The sequence below is a fragment of the Paecilomyces variotii genome (assembly GCF_004022145.1).
Source record: "Paecilomyces variotii strain CBS 101075 chromosome Unknown C8Q69scaffold_15, whole genome shotgun sequence".
NCBI classification, from domain to species: domain Eukaryota; kingdom Fungi; phylum Ascomycota; class Eurotiomycetes; order Eurotiales; family Thermoascaceae; genus Paecilomyces; species Paecilomyces variotii.
The window spans coordinates 235,316-255,745 of record NW_021167154.1 but is presented as its reverse complement, the minus strand read 5'-3'; the positions used below and the strand labels follow the sequence as shown (position 1 = coordinate 255,745).

The following is a 20,430-nucleotide window of genomic DNA, read 5'->3' as shown; positions in this document are numbered from 1 at the left end:
CAGTGGCTTGCTGCATTGCAGGAGGCGGAAGGGGGCCCGTATAATGGATGTCGCGAGATGGCGCATCTACAACCCGGTGGTTGGACCAGGCTGGGGCTTTTGAGCCACCAGGACCAGGATAATCCAGATAGGCCAACACACACGCGTCCGGCGAGCGACAAGCTTTGGGCGTTATCCACGTTATTAACCGTACCAGACACTGGGTCAGGGGTGCCAGCGTTTTGTTTGGATAAACACGATCTAAGTTCATATAGTTAATCCACTCGCTTTCTCAGTCTGTCAGTCAGTTTTCTAGTACTGCACTGCTAAGTAGATTCAAATTCCTCTGAAGTCTCCTTGCAATCTAGGGACGGTGCTCTCTTGGCTGTGGTTTTTTCCCTTCGGTCGTTTCTATTGTGCTGCGACTGACTTGCCAGAATCTGATCTCTCTCGTTTCTCTTGCTTGTTGTTGTTGTTGTTGTTACTTGAATGATCGACGCTCATTTTTGCCCTGTCGATTTTACATGCGCTCACCTTGCCCATCGCATGCCACAATTATTATAAAATAAGTTGCCAGACAAGATCTCTGCTGTCCCAGCGTATCATGCGACCCGGCTTCTCTGCCGCCCAGGTCGTGAGCGTCGGCCTGGCCATCGCTCATCTTCCGTTCGTGAATGCGCTGGCACCGCGCACCGAAATCGCCGATTCCTATGACTTTGTCATTGTCGGCGGAGGCCAAGCGGGTCTCGTTATCGGCGGTCGTCTGTCACAGGCCTTGAAGAACCATACGGTCTTGGTGCTTGAAGCGGGTGGAAATGGAGATGCTTATCGGGAGCGGATAGGTGAGTTGGGGCATTCCTCTGCGGTTTCAAACTGGCTGCTCGGACAAATCACTGACCAGAAAACCAAAAATTAAAAGATACCCCCGCATATTCCTACTTTGATTCTCTATGGACGACCCCGCTGAACTGGGCTTACTACACTGTTCCGCAACCTAATGCGGCGGACCGCGAGATCGAATGGCCCCGGGGTAAGGTGCTCGGAGGTATGTCTGCGATTGGGTTCTCTCAGAAGAATGAATGATAAGGGAGGAAGAGAAAAGTTAACGCGATCGCAATGCAGGCAGTTCCGCGATCAACGGATTGTATCTGACCCGGCCCGGTGAGATCGAGATCAATGCCTGGAGAGATCTGCTGGGAGATATGGACGGCGCGGAGAATTGGGAATGGGACTCCTTCTTCGCTGCGATGAAGAAGAGCGAGAACTTCACGGCCCCTTCTAGCGATGTCGCGAAGACGGGAGATATCGAATGGGATGCTTCTGATCATGGCACCCAGGGCCCGATTCACGCGAGCTACCCTGGCTAGTAAGCAGCCCCAATTACTGGTCGCTACGATCTAGTTATCTATTTTCCTGGTCAGAAGCTAACGATCATTTCAGCATGTTCGAACAGGTGGGCCAATGGGTGCAGTCTCTGGCGAACGTTGGCGTTGCCATCTCAAACCAGATGTACAACGGTGAACCATGGGGCGCCGGCGTGTCAACCTCAACCATCAACCCGACAAACTGGACGCGTTCTTACAGCCGTACCGGATATCTCGACCCGCTGCCAGACTTGGGTAACTACGACGTGCTGGCTAATGCGCAGGTGACTCGCTTGATTTTCGACACTTCCAACAAGAACAACTTGACCGCCACCGGGGTGGAGTACACGCCAGATGGCGGAAACACCACCAAGACCGTCAAGGTGAACAAGGAAGTCATCCTGAGCGCTGGTGCTGTCGGCAGCCCTGCTATTCTGATGCATAGTGGAGTTGGTCCCAAGGATGTTCTGTCTTCAGCGGGTGTTGATCTGCTGTCAGAGCTGCCCGGGGTCGGTCAGCACCTGCAGGATCATTTTGTGAGTGATTCTCATGTCTGAAGAAATTGAGAGCATACAACTGACTGGCGTTGAATTAGAGCGTTACCGTGACGTGGGATACCAACCAAGAGACATCGGGTTCCATTTACTACGATAATGGCAGCCAGAAGGTTGGTCTCAAGATATACCTCATATAAACCTCTGCTCGCGTTCTAACTATTATTTTCCAGAATGATACTCTCTACCTCTCGTACATCGATGATGGCGTTGCCTATGTGAACTCCACCGGGCTCTACGGCACCAACGTTTCCAGTACGCAGCAGAGCATCCTGGCTGCGATGGACCAGTACGCGCCGAACACGACTTACGACCAGGGCGTCGTTGCGGGTTACAAGGCGATTTACAACTCGACGGCCACCAAGATCTTCACCAGCCCGATCGGTCAGGTCGAGATCCTGTTCATGAACAGTGATGCTAACGGTGACATTGGTATCACCGCTGCGCTCCAGCACCCGTACAGCCACGGCCGGATCTACATCAACTCCTCGAACCCGATGGACTATCCTATCATTGACCCGAACTATTTCGCTAACCCTTCCGGTACGTGCTAAGAAACACTCCCCAAAAGACAGACGAAAAGGTCTTCCAAGACTGATAACATGCCTTAGATTGGGATATTCTGCTCCACGGTGTCAAACTTGCCCGCCTCGTTGGCGAGGCCGACCCGTTGAAGAGCACCCTCACCAACGAAACATCCCCCGGTGCAGCTGTCCAGAGCGACGATGACTTGCTCCAATGGATTCGGGAAGCAGCCGGCACCGAGTTCCACCCCTCGTCGTCCTGCGCCATGCTGCCTCGCGACCAGGGCGGTGTCGTCGACGCCAACCTTCGCGTCTACGGTCTCGCCAACGTCCGCGTCGCCGACTCCAGTGTGCCCCCAACGGCCCTCTCTACGCATCTGATGGCGTCGACATACGGAGTCGCTGAACTCGCAGCCGAGATCATCAGCAAATTCTACAACCCGTCGACTGCAACCGCGCCGCTGCTCAGCTCATCCACCAACGCAACCAAGACCGCCAACAGCACCGCCAGCGCGAGTAGCTCCAAGAAAACCAACGGCTCCAATACCAACGGCACCCCGTCGTCATTACATATTTTCACGTCCCTCCTTTTCGTCGTTGCCGTCATGTTCTCGTCTCTATGAAGGGATAGAGAGGGAAAGAGAGACTGTTCGTTTTTTTGTTTATGTTTGGAATTGAGAGATTGAGATGAGATATCACTTTGGATTGTTTCACATTTTGGATTCATGTTCTATACATTTAGACCACATCACATACATATGGCAGTAGCTGCTCTTCCATTTTTTTTTTTTTTTTTGGAGCAGAATAACGAGGAAGGTCCCCGGCATGGTGTTGAGCGATTCTTGATTTGATTCTTGATTCTTGATTCTTGTTTGGTTGGTTGGTTAGTGAGATGAATCTCAGTATATAGTTATGAATACCAATGAATGCCAATACCATTTTACGAAGTGAAATGGGAGAAATCGATTTTATGTTATTTTTGTTTTGATGAATGAAGTAAATAAATTGCCTTGTAGTTGACTTGAGCACTGGCTGAAATAACCATAACCAGATAAATATAATTAACATGCGCTCGACTCTATTGAGAATTTAGATACGGGCCGAACAGAGTATTCTACAGAACGAAGGGGGAGTGACTAAATAACTAACTATGTGATGAATTAATCAGTTAGAGTTGATTATTCAGTATACTATCATTATTATTATCTAAAATTATCTCTTATCTTGTGGATATTTCCACATCTAGGTGTTACCATTTTGGGTCATCCCATACGAGTATCTACTGGAAGGAAGGAAGGGAAAAGAGGGATAGAGGGATAGAGGGGTAGGGCTGGTGGTGTGCAGTGCCTCCTATGTATGTACATAATTACATATGTGTATGGTAAGGATTAGGAATGTGGACAGGGAGAGTAAGGTAGGTAGGAGTCTTACTCTGACGATAGAAGATCACATTCTCCGCGGGTGTGTCCGAGGGATGGATATAGTATATCTAGGGCGGATGCGGGGGAAGAAGGGACATATATAATATAAATATTATTTGTTTAAAATATCATCACGTCCCCTTGTGTCATTGTCTCACTCGCGTCATGTTTTACTATTATTATTATCGATTTCGGAATATTTCTCTATTGATTAACACGTGGATTATTTAGAAAAAATTCCGTCCAGACAAGAACTGAGACATGAGTATCTCTGTTCCCCGCTTCGGATGACGAATCGAGTCTACATATTCTTCTGTTCCTTGTCTTTCTTCTTCTTCATTTCTATTTCTGGTCTTGTATGTGAGAGGAAAGCGCACGGTACGGAACCATGGGTACGGTATTATCTCCTGTTCCTGGCGTTGTACTCCCTGCGTCGGGTCGAGGTTTAAATACGTTTTTGGTTTTAGCTTTTCGGACTGGAGGATTGTATTTACCCGTAGAAGGGTGAAGTTTCTGTGTTTGGTTTGATGCTCTTTTGAATAAGTGATGTTGTTTGTGAAATCGAACTTGATGAGAATTTTCTCTGTGTATTAGATAACAAATTGCAGGCAGAATATGTCCGAGGCGTTGTTAGCTTCTGTAGCAGTGAAGTGTATGGTGTATCTTGGGTCTTGGCTCTTTTTGCTGCAAGGGGAGCGCCAGACGATTTAAAGTTGCGCACAAATCAAGAAACCAACTCTGGTGGGGTTTCTTTGTCTTTCTCGTGGATGTTGTTCGTATGCAATTCATCAATAGATGGTGAGTTAGGTTGTGTGTTCGTTATGTGTTCTTCAGCGGTGGTACCACTTCCAAGTATGGATATCGTTGAGCGCGTTGACTAAATAGCGCACTGGGGAAGAGAACGTTAGCAACTACTCTAGTCTACCAGACAGCTGCGATCACTGGATGAGGATGCACCAGGACCTGTCAGACGCCATCAAGGTCGACGCGAACTCGAGGCCTAATGCAACGGAAGGGCGACGTTGAAGCTATCCAGACAGCCATGGCGCATCGTTTCTCCTGTCTATCGTCGTGGCTGCAGCAAGGGCTCTCTTCCAGTTTCGCTAGGGCCATGTGAGCTACATGCACGGTTGGACTTTGACCACACTGCATACACTCCAAGGAAAAGTATCTATGCACATTGCACATTGTTTGTTATCTATCTTGGGCAAGGCGAGTCTCTCTCGGTTGTCTTCCCCTTCAGCCGAGTCGCTGGACCGAGACCAGCAATGAACGAGCTTTTCACGGCGGTTTCAAGAAGGGGAAGGATGATAGATAGCCAGGATCTGCTCTCCCTTCATTCCCCAAGCAGTGGAGGAGGAAAGTGTTAACCATGCCTGCTATAGGGTCCAGTAATTAATTCCATCACGTCACAACAACCGGCGCTGATATTCATTGCTTCAAAGTTCGGATCGACCTGGTCTCTCCCCACCGATCGCGCGCTCAAACTGGCTTGTTCCTGAATCCTGAGAGCAAGCGAACAGACTCCCGTAAGCTAAGAGAGACGGCGTCCTCGACCAGACCCTTTTCAGGGGTCTTTGGGATGGACGCTAACTAATTATTACGCTCTACAGATGTTCGTTCCCCCGTCTTTGCGCCTCCCGTTGAAGACCCACGACGCTAGCTGGATTCCTGAGATCGCGAAACGCAAGCTTATTGACGTACGCTACCATTGAAACACCACACATACTGTTCCTGTCACAGACCAGAACTACGACACGAGAGATTGAGAATCCTCGAGGGACCACTGCGGGTCGTGATACATCTGCTGCACCGCACAGGCATCCGCCAGACGGACTACACGGACTACTGGCCGCCATGTGTCCGCTCACAGACGCTACCTCTGCTCCCCGGTCAATAGTGAATGCGAGATGATTGCACTGGACACATCGATTGTCCAAGTCTGTTTTTTTCTATCTTGGTCTGATAGTGCTAGACTTAGATATGGCCCCCAAGACGATCTCCAAAATCGGCGCCCTAAGGCAGCTTGCACCCCGGAATTCTCGGGCTAGCTCAGAGTTGCGGGAGGGGCAGCTCAAGAAAGTAAGGATGATCCGAGACATTCTGAAGTCTTTTCTGTCTTGGTAAATGTGTCATGCTGATAAGAACTGCATGCCCACTGTCCAGTTGCAAGGGGTAGTGCGACTGAACAGGACCCTTGAGAGCCCGCTCCGTCCACGAACCCACGTGTGCCAGTGTCCCCATTTCCATATCTGCGCGGCGCTGAAGCATGGATCGTGCATATCCCTCTCCCATAAAGGCTTCATAACTCCTTGTCAGGAGGCAAGCGTCGAACATTTCGCTCAGCAAGGCCCCACTGAGCTTTCCCCTCCGACGCTGAAGTAAGGGATCCAGCCTCTCTTTGATAAACGCTCGGTCTCTCGATTTTATATCTCCTGTCACTCGTACATCGGGCATGGTACTGTGGATGTGCGGGGGAGATAGATCATTATGCATCCTTCATCTGAGCAGACATCTCGCTGCGAAAGCAGCTTCAGCCTACACAGCACAGATCGAAACATGAATCTTGTCGCCGACCGACAGAACATGAAGCAAGCTCACGATGTTACCTTCCTTGCGGAGAATTCCCCAGCCATGCTGCGAAGGTATGAATCAGAAGAGGAGGAAATATCCGAGGCAGAAACCAACGGGAACGGTCGCATGTACTCGCCCGTCGACGCGGACAGTGATATGGGAGCTTTTGATTCGGAATTGAGCGCGGATGAGCAGGCCTCTGACGACGTCCAAACCCGGCAGACAGGCAATAACCGCAGGAGCATGCTATCGCCCTTTCTATCGAGCGGTCAGAAGTCACGGCCGGTGTCGATGGAGACTGTCAAGCGAAGTAGTACTGCGACCTTCGTGCCAGGGTCCTTTTATAAGGACGAGGAAGAGGTCATGTCGCCTGCAACGCCTTTGACGACTTCCCCTATGCCGTCTCCGATCCTGAGAGGAACCGCGGTGGTGGTTCCTGCAGATGCACCGGAATCAGAGATGGACTTGTATCATCAGTCCAGCAACCGTGACAGCATGTCTTCTGTTGAGGATGCCGATTCGTCGTTGCTCGTGGCTACCCCGGTTATGTACATGATTCCTTCGACGCGACCAAGCCTGATCTCCATCGCTCCTTCGTCGAACCGCACGTCTCCCACGAAGGAGGACAATGCAGCTCGCCTCAGACGGGGCCTCAGCAAAAGCAGTCGGGGCAGCAGTGGACGAAGCAGTACAAGACCAGGGAGGAGAACAAGTCAAAAGAGATACAGCTCGTTGTCTCTTGCTTCGACGCTATCTGCCGAATCATATACGACGTCTACAAACTCCCAGAAACAGGCGAGACGGTCGAGCAGCCGTCCATCAAGCATGGGCGGGGCTACTCCTATGCATGGCCGTCGTCACAGCAGAACCGAAAGCCGGAGCAGGAATCGAGAAACCGCTCTGATCGAATCTCCGACGCTGGGGTTTCTCGCAGGAGAGCCAAAGCCGGGAGAAGAGACCAGTGCTACGATAACGAACTTTTCTGAGATGCCCCCTATGCCTCATCCATTGAGTCCCCGGTCAATGTCATTTTCGTTTCATGCTCCTCTAACCTTCTCGCCCGAGCGGCAGTCAATCGACGTTTTTCCTCAGTCGCAACGTCCTGCATCCAGCCTGGGACCATTGGGTCCTCGGAGAATCTCGAGCTTCGGCACCGTGGATACAAGCGTGACACAGGGTCAGAGGTCGTTTTCTTCTGACTCTAGAAAGTCTTTCAAGCCATCTCTGTCGCACAATCTTTTCAGAAAGGGACCCCGACGGAATCCCAGATCTATCTCAATGTCTTTCCGTCCAGTCGAGGGTCCGGAACCATCTCTCACAGCAAGTCCTGTGTCCTACACGTTCTCGCCTGACTCTAGCCACCAGCGTTCTGTATCAACTTTTGATGGGGATATTGGTATCGGTCGCCAAAATGCAACCTACCCTTACGCTAGGGGCTCGAGCATGCTATATACGCCTCTAGGCGTCCGTTCGTCGTCGACCATGGATCTTGCATCCACTCTGGACCCTATCGCAGATCCACCCTACGATGCCGATTCTGGACCAAGTTCCAGCAAGGAAAAGAGCCAGAAGCGTACACAAGATACGGGCGATAGTCGAGCGGCGGGCAAGAGCTTTATGGGTATCCGCTTAGGCCGCAAGAAGCGAGTCCCTACACCAACTGCCGATAACATGATCTGAGATCTATGTGAACGGTACTGATGTTTTCATTCGATTGCATTTTAACCAGTCTTTCGAGTGCCATGTGGCCCTCGGACTGCAAAAATACAAAAATTTCAAGAAGTTATGGATAATGTATGAGTACGTGTGCATGCTGACGGGTCATGGGAGGGGAAATTATTTCATCTTTTTGTGTTATTACTTCATTTTGAGATTTGGGAAATTGTCCTGTGGGATACATTTGCTTATCGAATCTGCTTATTTAGCGAGAATATACCATTTTTTGAGCCATTTGATGATATTATTTAAACCATTCGAGATGTCTGATGGATACCGTACCTTCTTTAAATCTGTTCCGAAGTGCTTGTCTTGGTCCGATATAGCTCATGCAACTATTCCTAAGACAGCCGACTGACCAGGAGCTTCCCGTATGCAGATTTTCTCGCAGATGTTTAACTGTGAAGGGGCGCTCTCTACCGCGGTTGGACCTTGTGAATACCATGGAACTTTCCGACTGTTTTTATTCGGGCTGTCACAGCGTCTCTACCGACTGTCGCATTGTACCATTTAAAATATCGCTGCGACGTGGGATCGTCCGGCGATATATGAAACATGAGAGGAGCCAATTATCCCAGCTTCTAGGCCTTGCAAGCACCGCGAGGACATGGGTTTGCGGGGTACCCCAGACGCATAGTTCAGAATAAGTACAGTACCGGAAGATCCGCGGCCAAATGATCGCCAGACGGCCTTTTAGATTTCCGTCCAAAAGGGAAGACTAGTATCCATTCACAAAGGAGGCCAATTCTTCCGTTTCATGAGATAGCTCCCTGCCGTATTTGGCGGTCTTTTGTGTCACGGGCTGGTGAGCACCGTCTGGAAGACTATTCATGATTCTTCTGGTCGATGTGTATCACACGACAGCACATACATACATAGGTAGTGTTCAGGCACCGTCCCTTACCGTCAGCGGTGGAATGATGTGTCGGGACTATCCGATGCTCTCAGTCAAAACAAAGAGTATTGATACTCCTGGACGGATAGAAAGCCGTGCTCACTCATATTGAAACTAACTACCTATCGTAGGACCATTCTAGAAACCGAATTCGAGAGCAGCTTGCCGATGAGCTGTGTCTGTCCCGAAATTCTCGGGAACCGATGAAGCCGAGTCAATGCCACTGCTGAGTCTCCGAGAACAATAATAGTCACCAATTGACTTCCGGGCTCTTTGCATGGGCGAATGTTATCCTCTGCGCCATCGGACGTAGCAGCCCGGCTTTCTGCCCGAGATGGAGAATTTCTCGTGACAGACAGGGACAGGGCTCGGCCCATTGGCTTTGATGCTGAGCTAACATGATGCTATCGCGATCTTCCGGAACTGGAATCTTGCCAACAACGATGACGATGTCGACAATTGATTCTGGGCCGTGGCGAGCATCAGATCACGTCGTTGGTCCAGCAGCCGCTGACCAACACACCGTAGCAGCTCTAACTCCATCGGTGGTGAGGTGAATTCTCACCTTCGAAATAATGGTCATGGCCCTTTCGTTGCTTCATGCGCGAAAAGAAACATGTCGCTCGTTCTTCTAATTTCTGTTCCTGAACAGATTCAATTCTGACGCTTCTCTAAAGGTTTCCAAGCTGTTAAAGACACCACTAATCGCCGGACGAATGTGGATAGCTGAGAAGATCCTCCAGGCAGTGTTCACGGTCAAAACGAAGGAGATGGGGAGTACTGACCTCGATAATCCACTATGGTGTCCCTGGGGTGAGCGCCTGCGCCATATAACCTGGGGTTGGTACATGATCACGATGAGCACAGGAGGCCTAGCCTTGTTACTTCACAACACTCCGCATCAATTCAAGGGCCTTTCTACTATAGGAGTCATTGTCTTTATTTTCAACCTTGCCCTCTTCGTCACTATCAGCATCGGTCTCATATACCGCTTCGCTTGTACCCCATCCTCCTTTAAACGGTCCTTGACGCATCCGACAGAATCCCTCTTCTTTGGGACCTTCTGGCTCACTCTGGCTACAATAATCAGCAACATCCAAGTCTATGGTGTCCCCTCCTCGGGGCCGTGGCTGACCGTCGTGGTCCGCGTGCTTTTCTGGATATACACAGCCCTGACCTACCTCGTGGCTGTTCTGCAGTACTGGCATCTCTTCAGTGGTCGTACAGTGACCCTTCAATCTTTCACAACTGCCTGGATCGTCCCCGTGTTCCCTGTTATGCTAACGGGAACAATTGCCTCTCTCGTTGCAGAGGACCAGCCGCCCGCGCAGGCCATTCCCATCATTGTTGCAGGCACCGCATTCCAAGGCCTCGGCTTCATCGTCGCCTTGCTCATGTACGCAAACTATATCGGTCGCTTGATGACAGGAGGCTTTCCTGACCCAGATACTCGTCCAGGGATGTTCATCGCCGTTGGACCTCCAGCTTTCACTGGTCTCGCCCTGTCTGGCATGGCAAAAGTCGCGATATCGAAGTTCCCAGTGCACTACGTGACGGGAACCAGCAACGTGCCGACAGCTGAGGTCCTCCGTATCATCTCCGTCTTCATTGCCGTCTTCCTGTGGGCCGTGAGCTTCTGGTTCTTCAGTATCTCCGTGCTCTCGATCCTCACCTGTCTCCACGACTTGACCTTCCATTTGACGTGGTGGAGCTTCATCTTCCCTAACACGGGTTTCGTCCTGGCCACGATAGAGATTGGGAAAGAATTAGGAAGCAACGCTATCGCAGTCACCTGCAGCGTGCTAACTGTCTTGATTGTCGTCGTGTATTTGCTGGTTGGGATATCGCATATCCGCGCGGTGTATCGGGGAGAGATCCTCTGGCCGGGGAAGGATGAAGATAAGGCGGAATAATGGGGGAGAAAAAGCATCTAATTTGGCATGAGCAGCAACATCTCTTCCTGATTAGATTGTGTTAGATCTGAAGTCTACTCGTCTTTAGCGTTCTTTCTTTCTTTACAGCGACTTTCCACTTCTTACGATTACGTTTACATCTGGATACCACTGCGTTTACGAATATTGTATGTACATAGATAGACAGACATACACGCTAGATGATATGGAGAAAATTCGTCTTTATTAATCTACTTTCTCTATTCTTGCTGAATTACTCATTGTATCTGCAATCAATCACTCCCTATTCCCTGGATTCTCTACATCAAAATCAAACCGGTCCGGAATGCGCAAACCCTCCCGCTCATATCCCCAATCACTATACCGCAAAACGGCCGTCCCATCGCGCCACAGCCACAGATCCCCAGTTTCTTCCTGCCACTTTTCCAAAGCAGAACGCATCTCCAACAGCGTCTCCTTATACGTTGGATCGGAGGCTAAATTCCGTACTTCAGCAGGATCATTCTCCACATCGTACAACTCTTCCGGTGGACGACAGATATAATCCTTCAGTGTTCGTGGACCGATCATTGCTGGTGTCGTGGGAGTGCCTGAGTTCCGCATCCCCTCGAAGGATAATGAAGCATACAAGTCCATTGCGAAGGGGAAGTCGAGTTTCCAACATACGTTTCGATGGTATTTGTATTTACGGGTGCGCATGAATCGCGTCGGCCAGTAGTTGGTCACTTCGTGGAAGGTGTGTGAGCCGAAGATGTGAGAGCGGTCGAGATGGATTTCTGTGCTGTGGACGATAGGCAGGAGGGATCGTCCTCGACGTGGTCCTGCGTGTCCGTCACCGATGGGTCGGTCTCCATGTCCGGCCCAGTCGAGGAACGTGGGTAGGATATCGATGTACGAGATGATATTGGAGTTCACGATTCCTGATGATGAGGTCGAATCGGATCCAGGCACGCGTAGGAGAAAGGGCAGTCGTACACCAGCATCATATAGAGTTGTTTTGGAATTGATGAATGGCGGACCATTATCACTGAGGAATAACACGAGTGTATCCTTGTCGGCATCGCTGCGCTCTAACGCTTTCAGAACCTGTCCTATCCCCTGATCTAACCGATGAATCGACCGATAATACTCTGCCAGTTCTTGACGAACTTCTGGTAAATCACTCAGAAAACCAGGCACTTCGACCTCATCGGGGGTGTAAATCCGATCGTCAAGACTGGGATCATAATTCCCATCAACATTCCCAAACCCACCACGAGACCCCAACGCTCGATGCGGATCGATATAGCCTATAGTTAGAAAAAACGATTTATTCCTTCTCTTCGCCTCGTTGAAGAATTCCTCCGCTTGACGCGCCACCTCCGCCACGTTCCTGGAACTACTCTCCCGTCGAACCTGCCATGGATACAAATGATCCGGACTAACGTGTACCTTGCCGAGAATACCAGTATAGTAGCCTAATTCATTGAAGAGCCAGGGGGCGGTCTCGACGTTGGGGAGAGTTTGGAATCCATTCTTCTCTTTGACGAGTCCGTAGCTGCCGTTCTCGTGGGTGTGGAGGCCAGTGTAGATGACGGTGCGACTACCGCTGCAGGAGGCGGTGCTGGTGAATGCCATGTCGAATTGCGTTGCTGATGCGGAGAGTGCGTCGAGATTGGGCGTTTGGACGGATTTGCTGCCGTAGCAGCTCATTTGGGCGCGGCCCAGATCGTCGGCGATCATGAGGAGGATGTTTTTGGGTGGCATTGTCGATAGGGAGTCTCTTGTTTTATGTGATGTTGAGGGTATAGACTAATATGATAGGAATTGAATGATCATAGCGTTATGAGAAGTTATTTCAATGACTGGACTTTGCCAGGATGGAAAAGAAAAACACCAGAGACCTGCCCCGGGTAATTCGAGTACGTGTACTAGAGCTCAGTTATAAGAACGCGAGTTAAGACCCCGCAGTAGAGGAATATCAGATCAAACTTAATGGACATTAACAAGAACGATGTTACATTGTAATAGGTTACGAATAGTCAAACTTCCCTGCTTAGATCGGGGACTAGAGAATTGCGCAATGGCCCCCGCATATCATTCTCCCAGGGGCCGCGTCATATTTCTCCGGCATTAGTGGCGTGAGCGAAGTGGTATATTCATGTTGGGATTGGTTTTTATACAAGGCTAGTGGTGCAGATTTGGTTGGTATTCTTTTCGAGAGCTTTTTATTGTATATCATATGCTAGGGTCCAGTTCGTTGTTCAATATGACTGCTCTTTCTTAGATGATTTAAGGCTTGAATTAGATTGAACTTTTCAATTAATCGATACTTGATAGTCGATTCTAGTGTGTCGGCCGTCTATCTCTGTATATATCATGCAAGTATTATATATCCGGTATGCTTTGCCAATCCAGTAGATACGAGTTATCTTTTTTCTTCCGTATATGAAATGACCAAGGACGTGCTTCCTATTGATCATTTGGCATTATTCGAGCTCGACGCAACGTTGGTGTCGACATGCTCGTCATATTCCGCAGAAGAGGAAACATCCTCGATCGTTGTGGTGACGCCCTTGCTGTCGATGAAATGCGATATGCGGTTCGCCGGCAACCATTTATCCTCTGGCACGATGAAGTAGGAAATGAGTGCAAAGATCGTAACTCCAGCCATGATGATAGGTGCGTCTGTATGTTGTTAGCGGCTGCTTGGCTTTTATCTTTTATATGAAAAGTGATGGGATATCGAAACGTACAGTTCAAATTAGCACCTGTCACGGGAAATTCCCACGGCGAGTATAATATTGCGACGACCCATGCGTTCCAGAAAATGCCAATGAACTGAAATGGCTTGCTCCATCGACCTAGACTCCATCTCGGCTTGGGAAATCGCTTAGGCGTGGCGAGAAGCCGGCCGAGGCAGATGAGTCCGTACGCGGCTGCCGAGGGGACACCCGCCGCGGAGATCAATGATGTGAAAGCCGTGCTGGATGGCAGGATAGTGCAAGTGACAGCGGCAGCAACAAACCACACAACTATCACTGCATTGCGTGGCTGGCCGGCAGATGACACGCGCGAGACCCATCCAGAAAATGGGAGGACGCCGTCACGGGCGACGGCGAAGACCAAACGGGACGAGGCAACAATGGCAATGGCGGTGTTCTGGATGTATGATGAGCTTCTGGTAGTACCACTAGGCGCTTTGATGAGGTGTTGAGAAGGGAAATACTTACAAACCAGAGAGCGATGATGCAAACAATGTTCATGAAGATATGCCCACCCTGGCCCAGGACCGCCGCATATAGAGGCACAAATGGCTGCGGTGCCCCGTAGCTGAAGAGAGTATCCGCATCAGGCTGGAGTCTGTCAGTTAGTATCGGTCCAAATCTACCGTCTTGGGATCAGGGGAGAGACGCACCGCACAGAACAGGAACAAGATAATAGTAGCCAATCCACCAAATCCACTGACGACGGTACTCCAAAAGATACCCCGGGCAGCTGAAATGGATGCGTTCTTCGTCTCCTCTGCCACATGACCAGAAGCATCGAATCCAATGAGGATTCCAGCAGTCGCTAGGTACGACAGACACCAGTTCCAGCCAGCAGGTGCTCCAGTGCCGTTATACGTTGTCATGAACGCCTCATGAGCGGTCCGGAAACCCCATGTGTTGTGAGCGGCGATGGGCAGCCAGATGATGTTCAGCACGAAGTCGAGCAGAACAAAGGCCGAAGAAATATAAAAGACCCAGCGGAAATATTTCGCTAGTAGACTATGAATTCTTGCTCTCGGATATGGTCATAGAACGGCAACTTACGGGGTATAAAGTTGATGAGCGCAGCCAGAGCCAGGAGCACCTCGGTAACAATCCATTGGACGGCACGGAACTTGACATTGTCCGTGTCAGTCGGGAAGTCGAGGTTGAAGACGTTAATTTCCTGCGTGTTGCACGGTCAGAACCCTTTCCAAAAGATAGGGATGATGCAACTCACCGAGAGCATATAATTAGTAGCCGCCTGAGTGTTACCTACAGCAACCAGTTAATTATACAGCACATCATATGGGCGAAGGAAGGAGGGAGGCATATGTCATACTAGCACAGAACGTTGTCCAGGCAGTAGTACTCCACCAGGCGACAACGAAGCCCAGCAGTCTTCCGAATCGGGGACCTCCGGCCTCTGCAGCCCACAGATAAATGGAACCTGCTGAGGGAGACGCAGAACACACCTCTGCGATGACGGCAGCAGTGATGAAAGTGAAGACCATGGTCACCAGGTAACTCGTCCTGGAAGGGGATTTAGTCGGCTGTGATTCGACATCAAATTGGTCAGACTTACCAGTATGCCAAGTTACCACCCGCTGCAATACCGGTACTGAAAGTGACCCTAACACCTCCAACAAAGTACAAAGCCGCTGGTCAGAGATGTTAGTCTAGCTCATTGGTAGAGGACTGGTCATGATAAGAGATGTTCACACCGAAAGTTGTCGAGAAGTTTTCCAAAAAGCCATATGCTCTTCGGAGAACCTATCATTCATCGTCCATCAGTTGCTGCTCACTGAAATCTCATGACGGCTTCTGATCCGTCTGCGCAAAATACATACTGGCTTGTAGCCCATCGTTCTCTATATTACCTCGTTAGCTTTATCGTACTGATTATTACTCATGGTTCATGCAAGTCAAATCCAGATCTATAGATCTCTTCTACGTACCAGCAACGCAGCGTCATCATTGGCCTCCACTTGGCTTCTGGTCCCCTCGCTCTCGGCGGGGAAGACATCCCGATCATGTACCGCAGCGTCTGAAGACATCCTTGCTGGTTTAGTTCTTACACCGGCTCCAGCGGTGGATGTGAAATACCGTCGAGGAGTTTTTCCCTTCCTCGCGGAAAACTCTACCGGCGCAAAGCGAAGACAAGGAGGAAGAAAACCGACATGAGAAGAAAAATGTTTGCCGCTAATTAGTTATCACGGTGATTGCGATCAGATCGCGGGTCCCACCGACAAGCTACTTTTGGATAGTTAGCGCGGAACAAGAAAAGTGGCGAGAGAAGGTTCGTAAATTGCAGGAAAAAAAAAAAAGAAATAAAAATAAAAAAGAAAGAAAGAAAGAAAGAAAGAAAGAATTGAGCCTCCAAGAATCTCGAACGTGCGGTTCTGGGCGAATGACAGACGGATTAAAGAAAAGGGACCTAATGATCTAACTTTGCAGGATACCCAAGTTAACTATCATAGATACTCCGCATCGAGTAATTTCGGCGCGGTCCCGACGTTGACTAAGCGAGGGGAAAGACATCTTCCATAAAGCATAGAGCGATGTTGGAGGAAAATGTCAGATAATGAAGGTTGAATGTAGTAAGTAACCAAAAAGGTTGAGTTGCTAGGCTGTTGATCATCTGCCAGGTAAACATCATGGAGATAGTTGGGAGGCTAGAGACAGGCATTACGGACATGGGAATACTAACGTTAGTGTATCAGTAGATCGCTGCATATCTATCACTCGTTCACTGGACAGGGGCGCGGAATATCAGTTTAATTTTAGAAGAAAGACAGAAAATGGCTGGCGATCATTTCCTTTCCCACGAACCCCCTCTTCAGCTGATGTGTTGACATTGTCAGCCTTGCGAGGCTGGCGATAATCCCGCCGTGACAACTTACCGGGCAGTTACCACCTAAGGACTTATATAAATCTTTCTCATTCTTCTGCGAATCTATCCGTCGCTATTCAGTATGGACCAGCCTTCTATTCCTGAGCCAACAGGGCTGGCTGAAGCATGTGCTAGCGGCTGGCACCAGGAACAGATAACACGAGAATAGAGATCCCAAATGCGTCTACCTCTTCGGGCACATATTGGTGACACTGACAAAGATGGCAGAGTTTCTAGCGACTGTCAAAAGGGAATACGAAAAGCGTTCCTGGCGCTCCAGAGGAGACGTCAGGGGATTGTCTGTCCTTCCCGAAAACAGATTCGGAAAGGTGGTCGATAATGAACAGTCTTGCCTCAAGACGAACAGGGGAGAGACCTCAGGCGCATCTCTCTGTTTGGCTGCGACAGTCGTCGTTCTGTTACTCAATGTCGCTCTCACTGCTGTCGCCGCGTCCCGCGCTGCGACGTTCGACGGCGAAACAGTCTACGAAGGTGATTGCGGACGGGTCCAGAGGTGGTTGACTGGTTTCAAATTCCTCATAAACGCCTTGGCCACGGCTGTTTTGGCGTCTAGCAACTACTGCATGCAGCATTTGAGTGCGCCTTCCCGGGCAGAGGTAGATCAAGCACATGCGCAGCGGAGGTGGTTTGATATTGGGACTCCAACTCTCGGAAATCTACGTTATATGGGCTGGACACGAACAGTGCTTTGGATTTTGTTGTTTCTGACCTCGTTTCCCTACCACTTGCTGTGAGTCTACCCCTGTCATGGTCTACAATCCAACACGACAGATGGCTGAGTCATTGCGATTTCGGTGAGACAGTTACAATTCAGCTGTGTTTTCTTCACTGGCATCAAATGCATATGCAGTCGTTGTGGTTCCCCAAGACATATCAAGCGGTACTTCTTCCACAGCCTCTGAATCTTGTTTTGAGAGCCTTGTAGGGACGAATGTCTCCAACATCCAGCAGATGTATCAAGCGAACGATTTTGAGATACTGAACAAGTCAGCGTGTATCAACGAATACGGTGTTCCTTTTCTGAAGAACCGACGGACTCTTTTGCTTGTGACAGATAATTCTTCAGTCAGAGCACCAGGTCTCTGGGCAGGAGTAGGCAACCCACCTCTGGGTGTGGATGGAACTCGCGATGCTTTCAGCTGGATGTGCAGTGAATTAGATGAGAACGATCTTTGCGAGAAATCGTCCGTCTTGAACAATAGTGATAACTGGGCAGTCAGTGCCCTGCCTTTCGCTCAACAGGGCTTGGTGGTGGCCGCGAGGAATGGATCATTCAGGTTCTCTGGGTACAACTATACCACTGCCGCCGAGGATCCCTCATTGCCGCAATGGGTTCAAGAGAATATACAGATCATAGGTATTGCGATGAGTGGATGGTTTCCAGATCCTGGCAACGACTCATTTTCAGTGTTGAATGGCAATGATTCATATTTAGGGTTGAATTATTTGTCCCTATCAAATGGACCATCTTTTCTTTCACAAATAACAGTACAGCAGTCAAATTCGGTCTGTGCATCTGAACAAAACCCGGGATATGAAGCGGCACAGCTGTATCAGAATCAGCCGTATCCGATCGACCATTGTCTGAGTCAGAGAGTGAAGGAACGTTGTCGACTCATGTACAGTTGGCAAATCTGCATAGTGGCTATCGCGTGCAATGTTATCGAGACTTTTTGCATACTCTTTACTGTATGGCAAAAGAGGACGGGGCTCCTGCTTACCGTCGGCGACGCCATTGCTTCGTTTCTCAACAAGCCGGATTCCACAACGCTGTGCTGCTCTTGGATGGACCAGAGGGCAATGAAACGTTTTATATCCCGCTCTAAATCAAGGCCCAAACGCACGCTGCTGATGGCAGTATTCCAAAAGCTTTGGTCAGGCTCTGCCGTTAAGGAGACTGACTGTCAGCCATCTGACGTCGTACGCTTCGGGTTTTTGCCGCCTCGCAAATGGTGGTTCCAGACAACAAGACGACGAGAATGGGCTTTATTTTTGTTCTTGTGAGTTGGAATCTTTAGAAAGAAGGTTAAATTACCCGACGGTTAACGCTTCTACACAGCTTTGCTCTCTGTATATGGGCTGCCTTTATCTGTTTCCAGACTAGTAGAGATGGAGTTTTCGATTACATCCAAAAGGACGATATCCATACACTATGGAGCTTGGGATTTGGAACAACGCAACCCGAAACCCTCATCCGATACCTGAATACGTACAACTTTCTCACGATGATACTCCTGTCAAACAGCCCACAGCTTATTCTATCCCTACTCTACTACTTCAGCAACAGACTACTCACTCGTATGCTCTGTGCAGCAGAATACTGCAGTTACTCGATCCACCGGAAACCACTACGCGTCTCCCGACCAGAGGGAGTGCAAAGGTCAACATATTTCCTCAGTCTGCCATACAGATATAGTATCCCGGTTATGATTGTATCAGCTGTCTTGCACTGGTTGCTGTCGCGAAGTATTTTCTACGTGCGCATACTCCAGTACGATCAATCCGGGGTCCTCGACAAGACGAAAACGATTTCCACGTGCGGTCTCTCACTTATGCCGATGATTTTCACCATCTCCTTAGCGGGGCTTGCGCTGGCGATATTATTGGGACTTGGACTGAGGAGATTTCCGACGCGCGTGCCACTGGCTGGAAACTGTAGCCTTGCAATTAGCGCTGCTTGTCATCCGCCCCCTGAGGACCAAAATCCAGCTTTGAAGCCTGTCATGTGGGGCGAGGTTCAACTTGGGGATCCTTCTGGCGAAGACGAGATATGGCAGAGGACTGAGTTGGATGATCAAAGTTTGACCGATGAAACCTCCAATCCTTTGTTGAATCGAAATGAAGATGCGGTTGATCACCAGATGGAAAATATCGATGACTGGGAGACAGCTAGACAGCCGTACTGCAAGAGAAGCTCTGCGATTGCTCACTGCAGTTTCACTTCGATGGAAGTCAAGAAACCGGATCCGTCTAAGCGGTACGCATAGCGATGGTGCCAGGGTTGTGTTGTTATTTCATGTTCATCAAACCGATAAACTTGGTTGCTCAAATTGGCTCTGAATGGTCGAATTGACGGGGCAGTGGAAATATTTTCTGGTTTTGTGTCTCCCGCCTGGAGTTGGAAGTCCACAGGTTGGAAATTAGACTCATCCCATACGACCCTGGGCTTTTTTCGCCATTTATTGGTCTTTTCTTCTTCCGGAAAGAGACGCATCGATACTCACATACTCTGCAAATACTGTTTGGAGAAGGTGGAATACATCTCGCCTGAGACGCAGCTGGATCTGCTTCTGAAATGTAGGGTGTTTATGTTTGTCCAAAACATCTCTCAACGTCGAAGCAGAAGAAGTTCCCATATTCTTGATATAATTCTTTCCTCTATATATGGCGAATACCATAAAAGATTTTCTTTGATATGGAATGGCGCAACTGTTGAAGCATGCAAGGAAGGTGAGATATAAGGTAGATTGTATAAGGGTCAGAAAGAAGTGCAGGTAAAGCCCAGGCGCATGGAATTAACCGATCCTTTTTTCCGTAATAAGATCTCAAGCTGAACTGATAGGAAGCTTGAATTTGGATCCTGAATAAGATATTAATAACTGGTGATAATATTCAGCTGTAGTATTGGTCTCCAGCGAATCCAACATATGTTTAACCCGCTTGATGCCTATCTGTTTCTAGCGTTAAAACACTATAAAACACTATTACCGGATAATAATGCATATGCACCTGGAGACTAGCCAAATAGCTTATTTACCATGCATAGCTGTCTATATGATCTATGTTCTAAGTTGTCCCATTCATTGAGATATCAATAGCCTTTCATGATAGAGCTATTAAGTATAAA

At 49.2% G+C, this 20,430-nt stretch overlaps 7 protein-coding genes across 7 annotated transcripts; 5 read left to right on the top strand and 2 right to left on the bottom strand.

Moving 5' to 3' along the window:
- The first annotated feature begins 211 nt into the window (after window positions 1-211).
- Window positions 212-3,418, top strand: C8Q69DRAFT_438351 (hypothetical protein). The gene is made up of 7 exons (XM_028628586.1): window positions 212-821; window positions 899-1,024; window positions 1,102-1,345; window positions 1,420-1,879; window positions 1,939-2,010; window positions 2,071-2,440; window positions 2,509-3,418. Exons 1-7 carry the CDS (start codon window positions 584-586, stop codon window positions 3,042-3,044), a joined length of 2,046 nt encoding a protein of 681 aa, XP_028481595.1. The 5' UTR covers window positions 212-583; the 3' UTR covers window positions 3,045-3,418.
- A 547-nt stretch (window positions 3,419-3,965) lies between these two features.
- C8Q69DRAFT_480754 (hypothetical protein) lies at window positions 3,966-4,773 on the top strand. The gene has a single exon (XM_028631546.1). It carries the CDS (start codon window positions 4,130-4,132, stop codon window positions 4,289-4,291), a length of 162 nt encoding a protein of 53 aa, XP_028481594.1. The 5' UTR covers window positions 3,966-4,129; the 3' UTR covers window positions 4,292-4,773.
- Window positions 4,774-6,401: 1,628 nt separating this feature from the next.
- C8Q69DRAFT_510469 (hypothetical protein) lies at window positions 6,402-8,096 on the top strand (the record flags this gene model as incomplete). Its single annotated transcript, XM_028633194.1, has 1 exon — window positions 6,402-8,096. The coding sequence occupies one exon, from the start codon at window positions 6,402-6,404 to the stop codon at window positions 8,094-8,096; it is 1,695 nt and encodes a 564-aa protein (XP_028481593.1).
- A 1,701-nt stretch (window positions 8,097-9,797) lies between these two features.
- Window positions 9,798-10,940, top strand: C8Q69DRAFT_408545 (voltage-dependent anion channel; the record flags this gene model as incomplete). The annotated part of the gene is made up of 1 exon (XM_028628199.1): window positions 9,798-10,940. One exon carries the CDS (start codon window positions 9,798-9,800, stop codon window positions 10,938-10,940), a length of 1,143 nt encoding a protein of 380 aa, XP_028481592.1.
- A 217-nt stretch (window positions 10,941-11,157) lies between these two features.
- Window positions 11,158-12,936, bottom strand: C8Q69DRAFT_480739 (alkaline-phosphatase-like protein). Its single transcript, XM_028631545.1, has one exon. It carries the CDS (start codon window positions 12,684-12,686, stop codon window positions 11,217-11,219), a length of 1,470 nt encoding a protein of 489 aa, XP_028481591.1. The 5' UTR covers window positions 12,687-12,936; the 3' UTR covers window positions 11,158-11,216.
- A 192-nt stretch (window positions 12,937-13,128) lies between these two features.
- On the bottom strand, window positions 13,129-15,995 carry C8Q69DRAFT_480738 (amino acid permease). Its single transcript, XM_028631544.1, has 12 exons — window positions 15,776-15,995; window positions 15,628-15,716; window positions 15,520-15,540; window positions 15,394-15,442; window positions 15,255-15,330; window positions 15,012-15,202; window positions 14,910-14,944; window positions 14,735-14,855; window positions 14,338-14,681; window positions 14,153-14,275; window positions 13,676-14,081; window positions 13,129-13,607 (listed from the first exon to the last, which is right to left on the bottom strand). Exons 3-12 carry the CDS (start codon window positions 15,532-15,534, stop codon window positions 13,399-13,401), a joined length of 1,569 nt encoding a protein of 522 aa, XP_028481590.1. The 5' UTR covers window positions 15,535-15,540; window positions 15,628-15,716; window positions 15,776-15,995; the 3' UTR covers window positions 13,129-13,398.
- Window positions 15,996-16,668: 673 nt separating this feature from the next.
- Window positions 16,669-19,666, top strand: C8Q69DRAFT_112312 (hypothetical protein). Its single transcript, XM_028625127.1, has 3 exons — window positions 16,669-17,313; window positions 17,387-18,583; window positions 18,643-19,666. Exons 1-3 carry the CDS (start codon window positions 16,784-16,786, stop codon window positions 19,568-19,570), a joined length of 2,655 nt encoding a protein of 884 aa, XP_028481589.1. The 5' UTR covers window positions 16,669-16,783; the 3' UTR covers window positions 19,571-19,666.
- The last annotated feature ends 764 nt before the right edge of the window (window positions 19,667-20,430 follow it).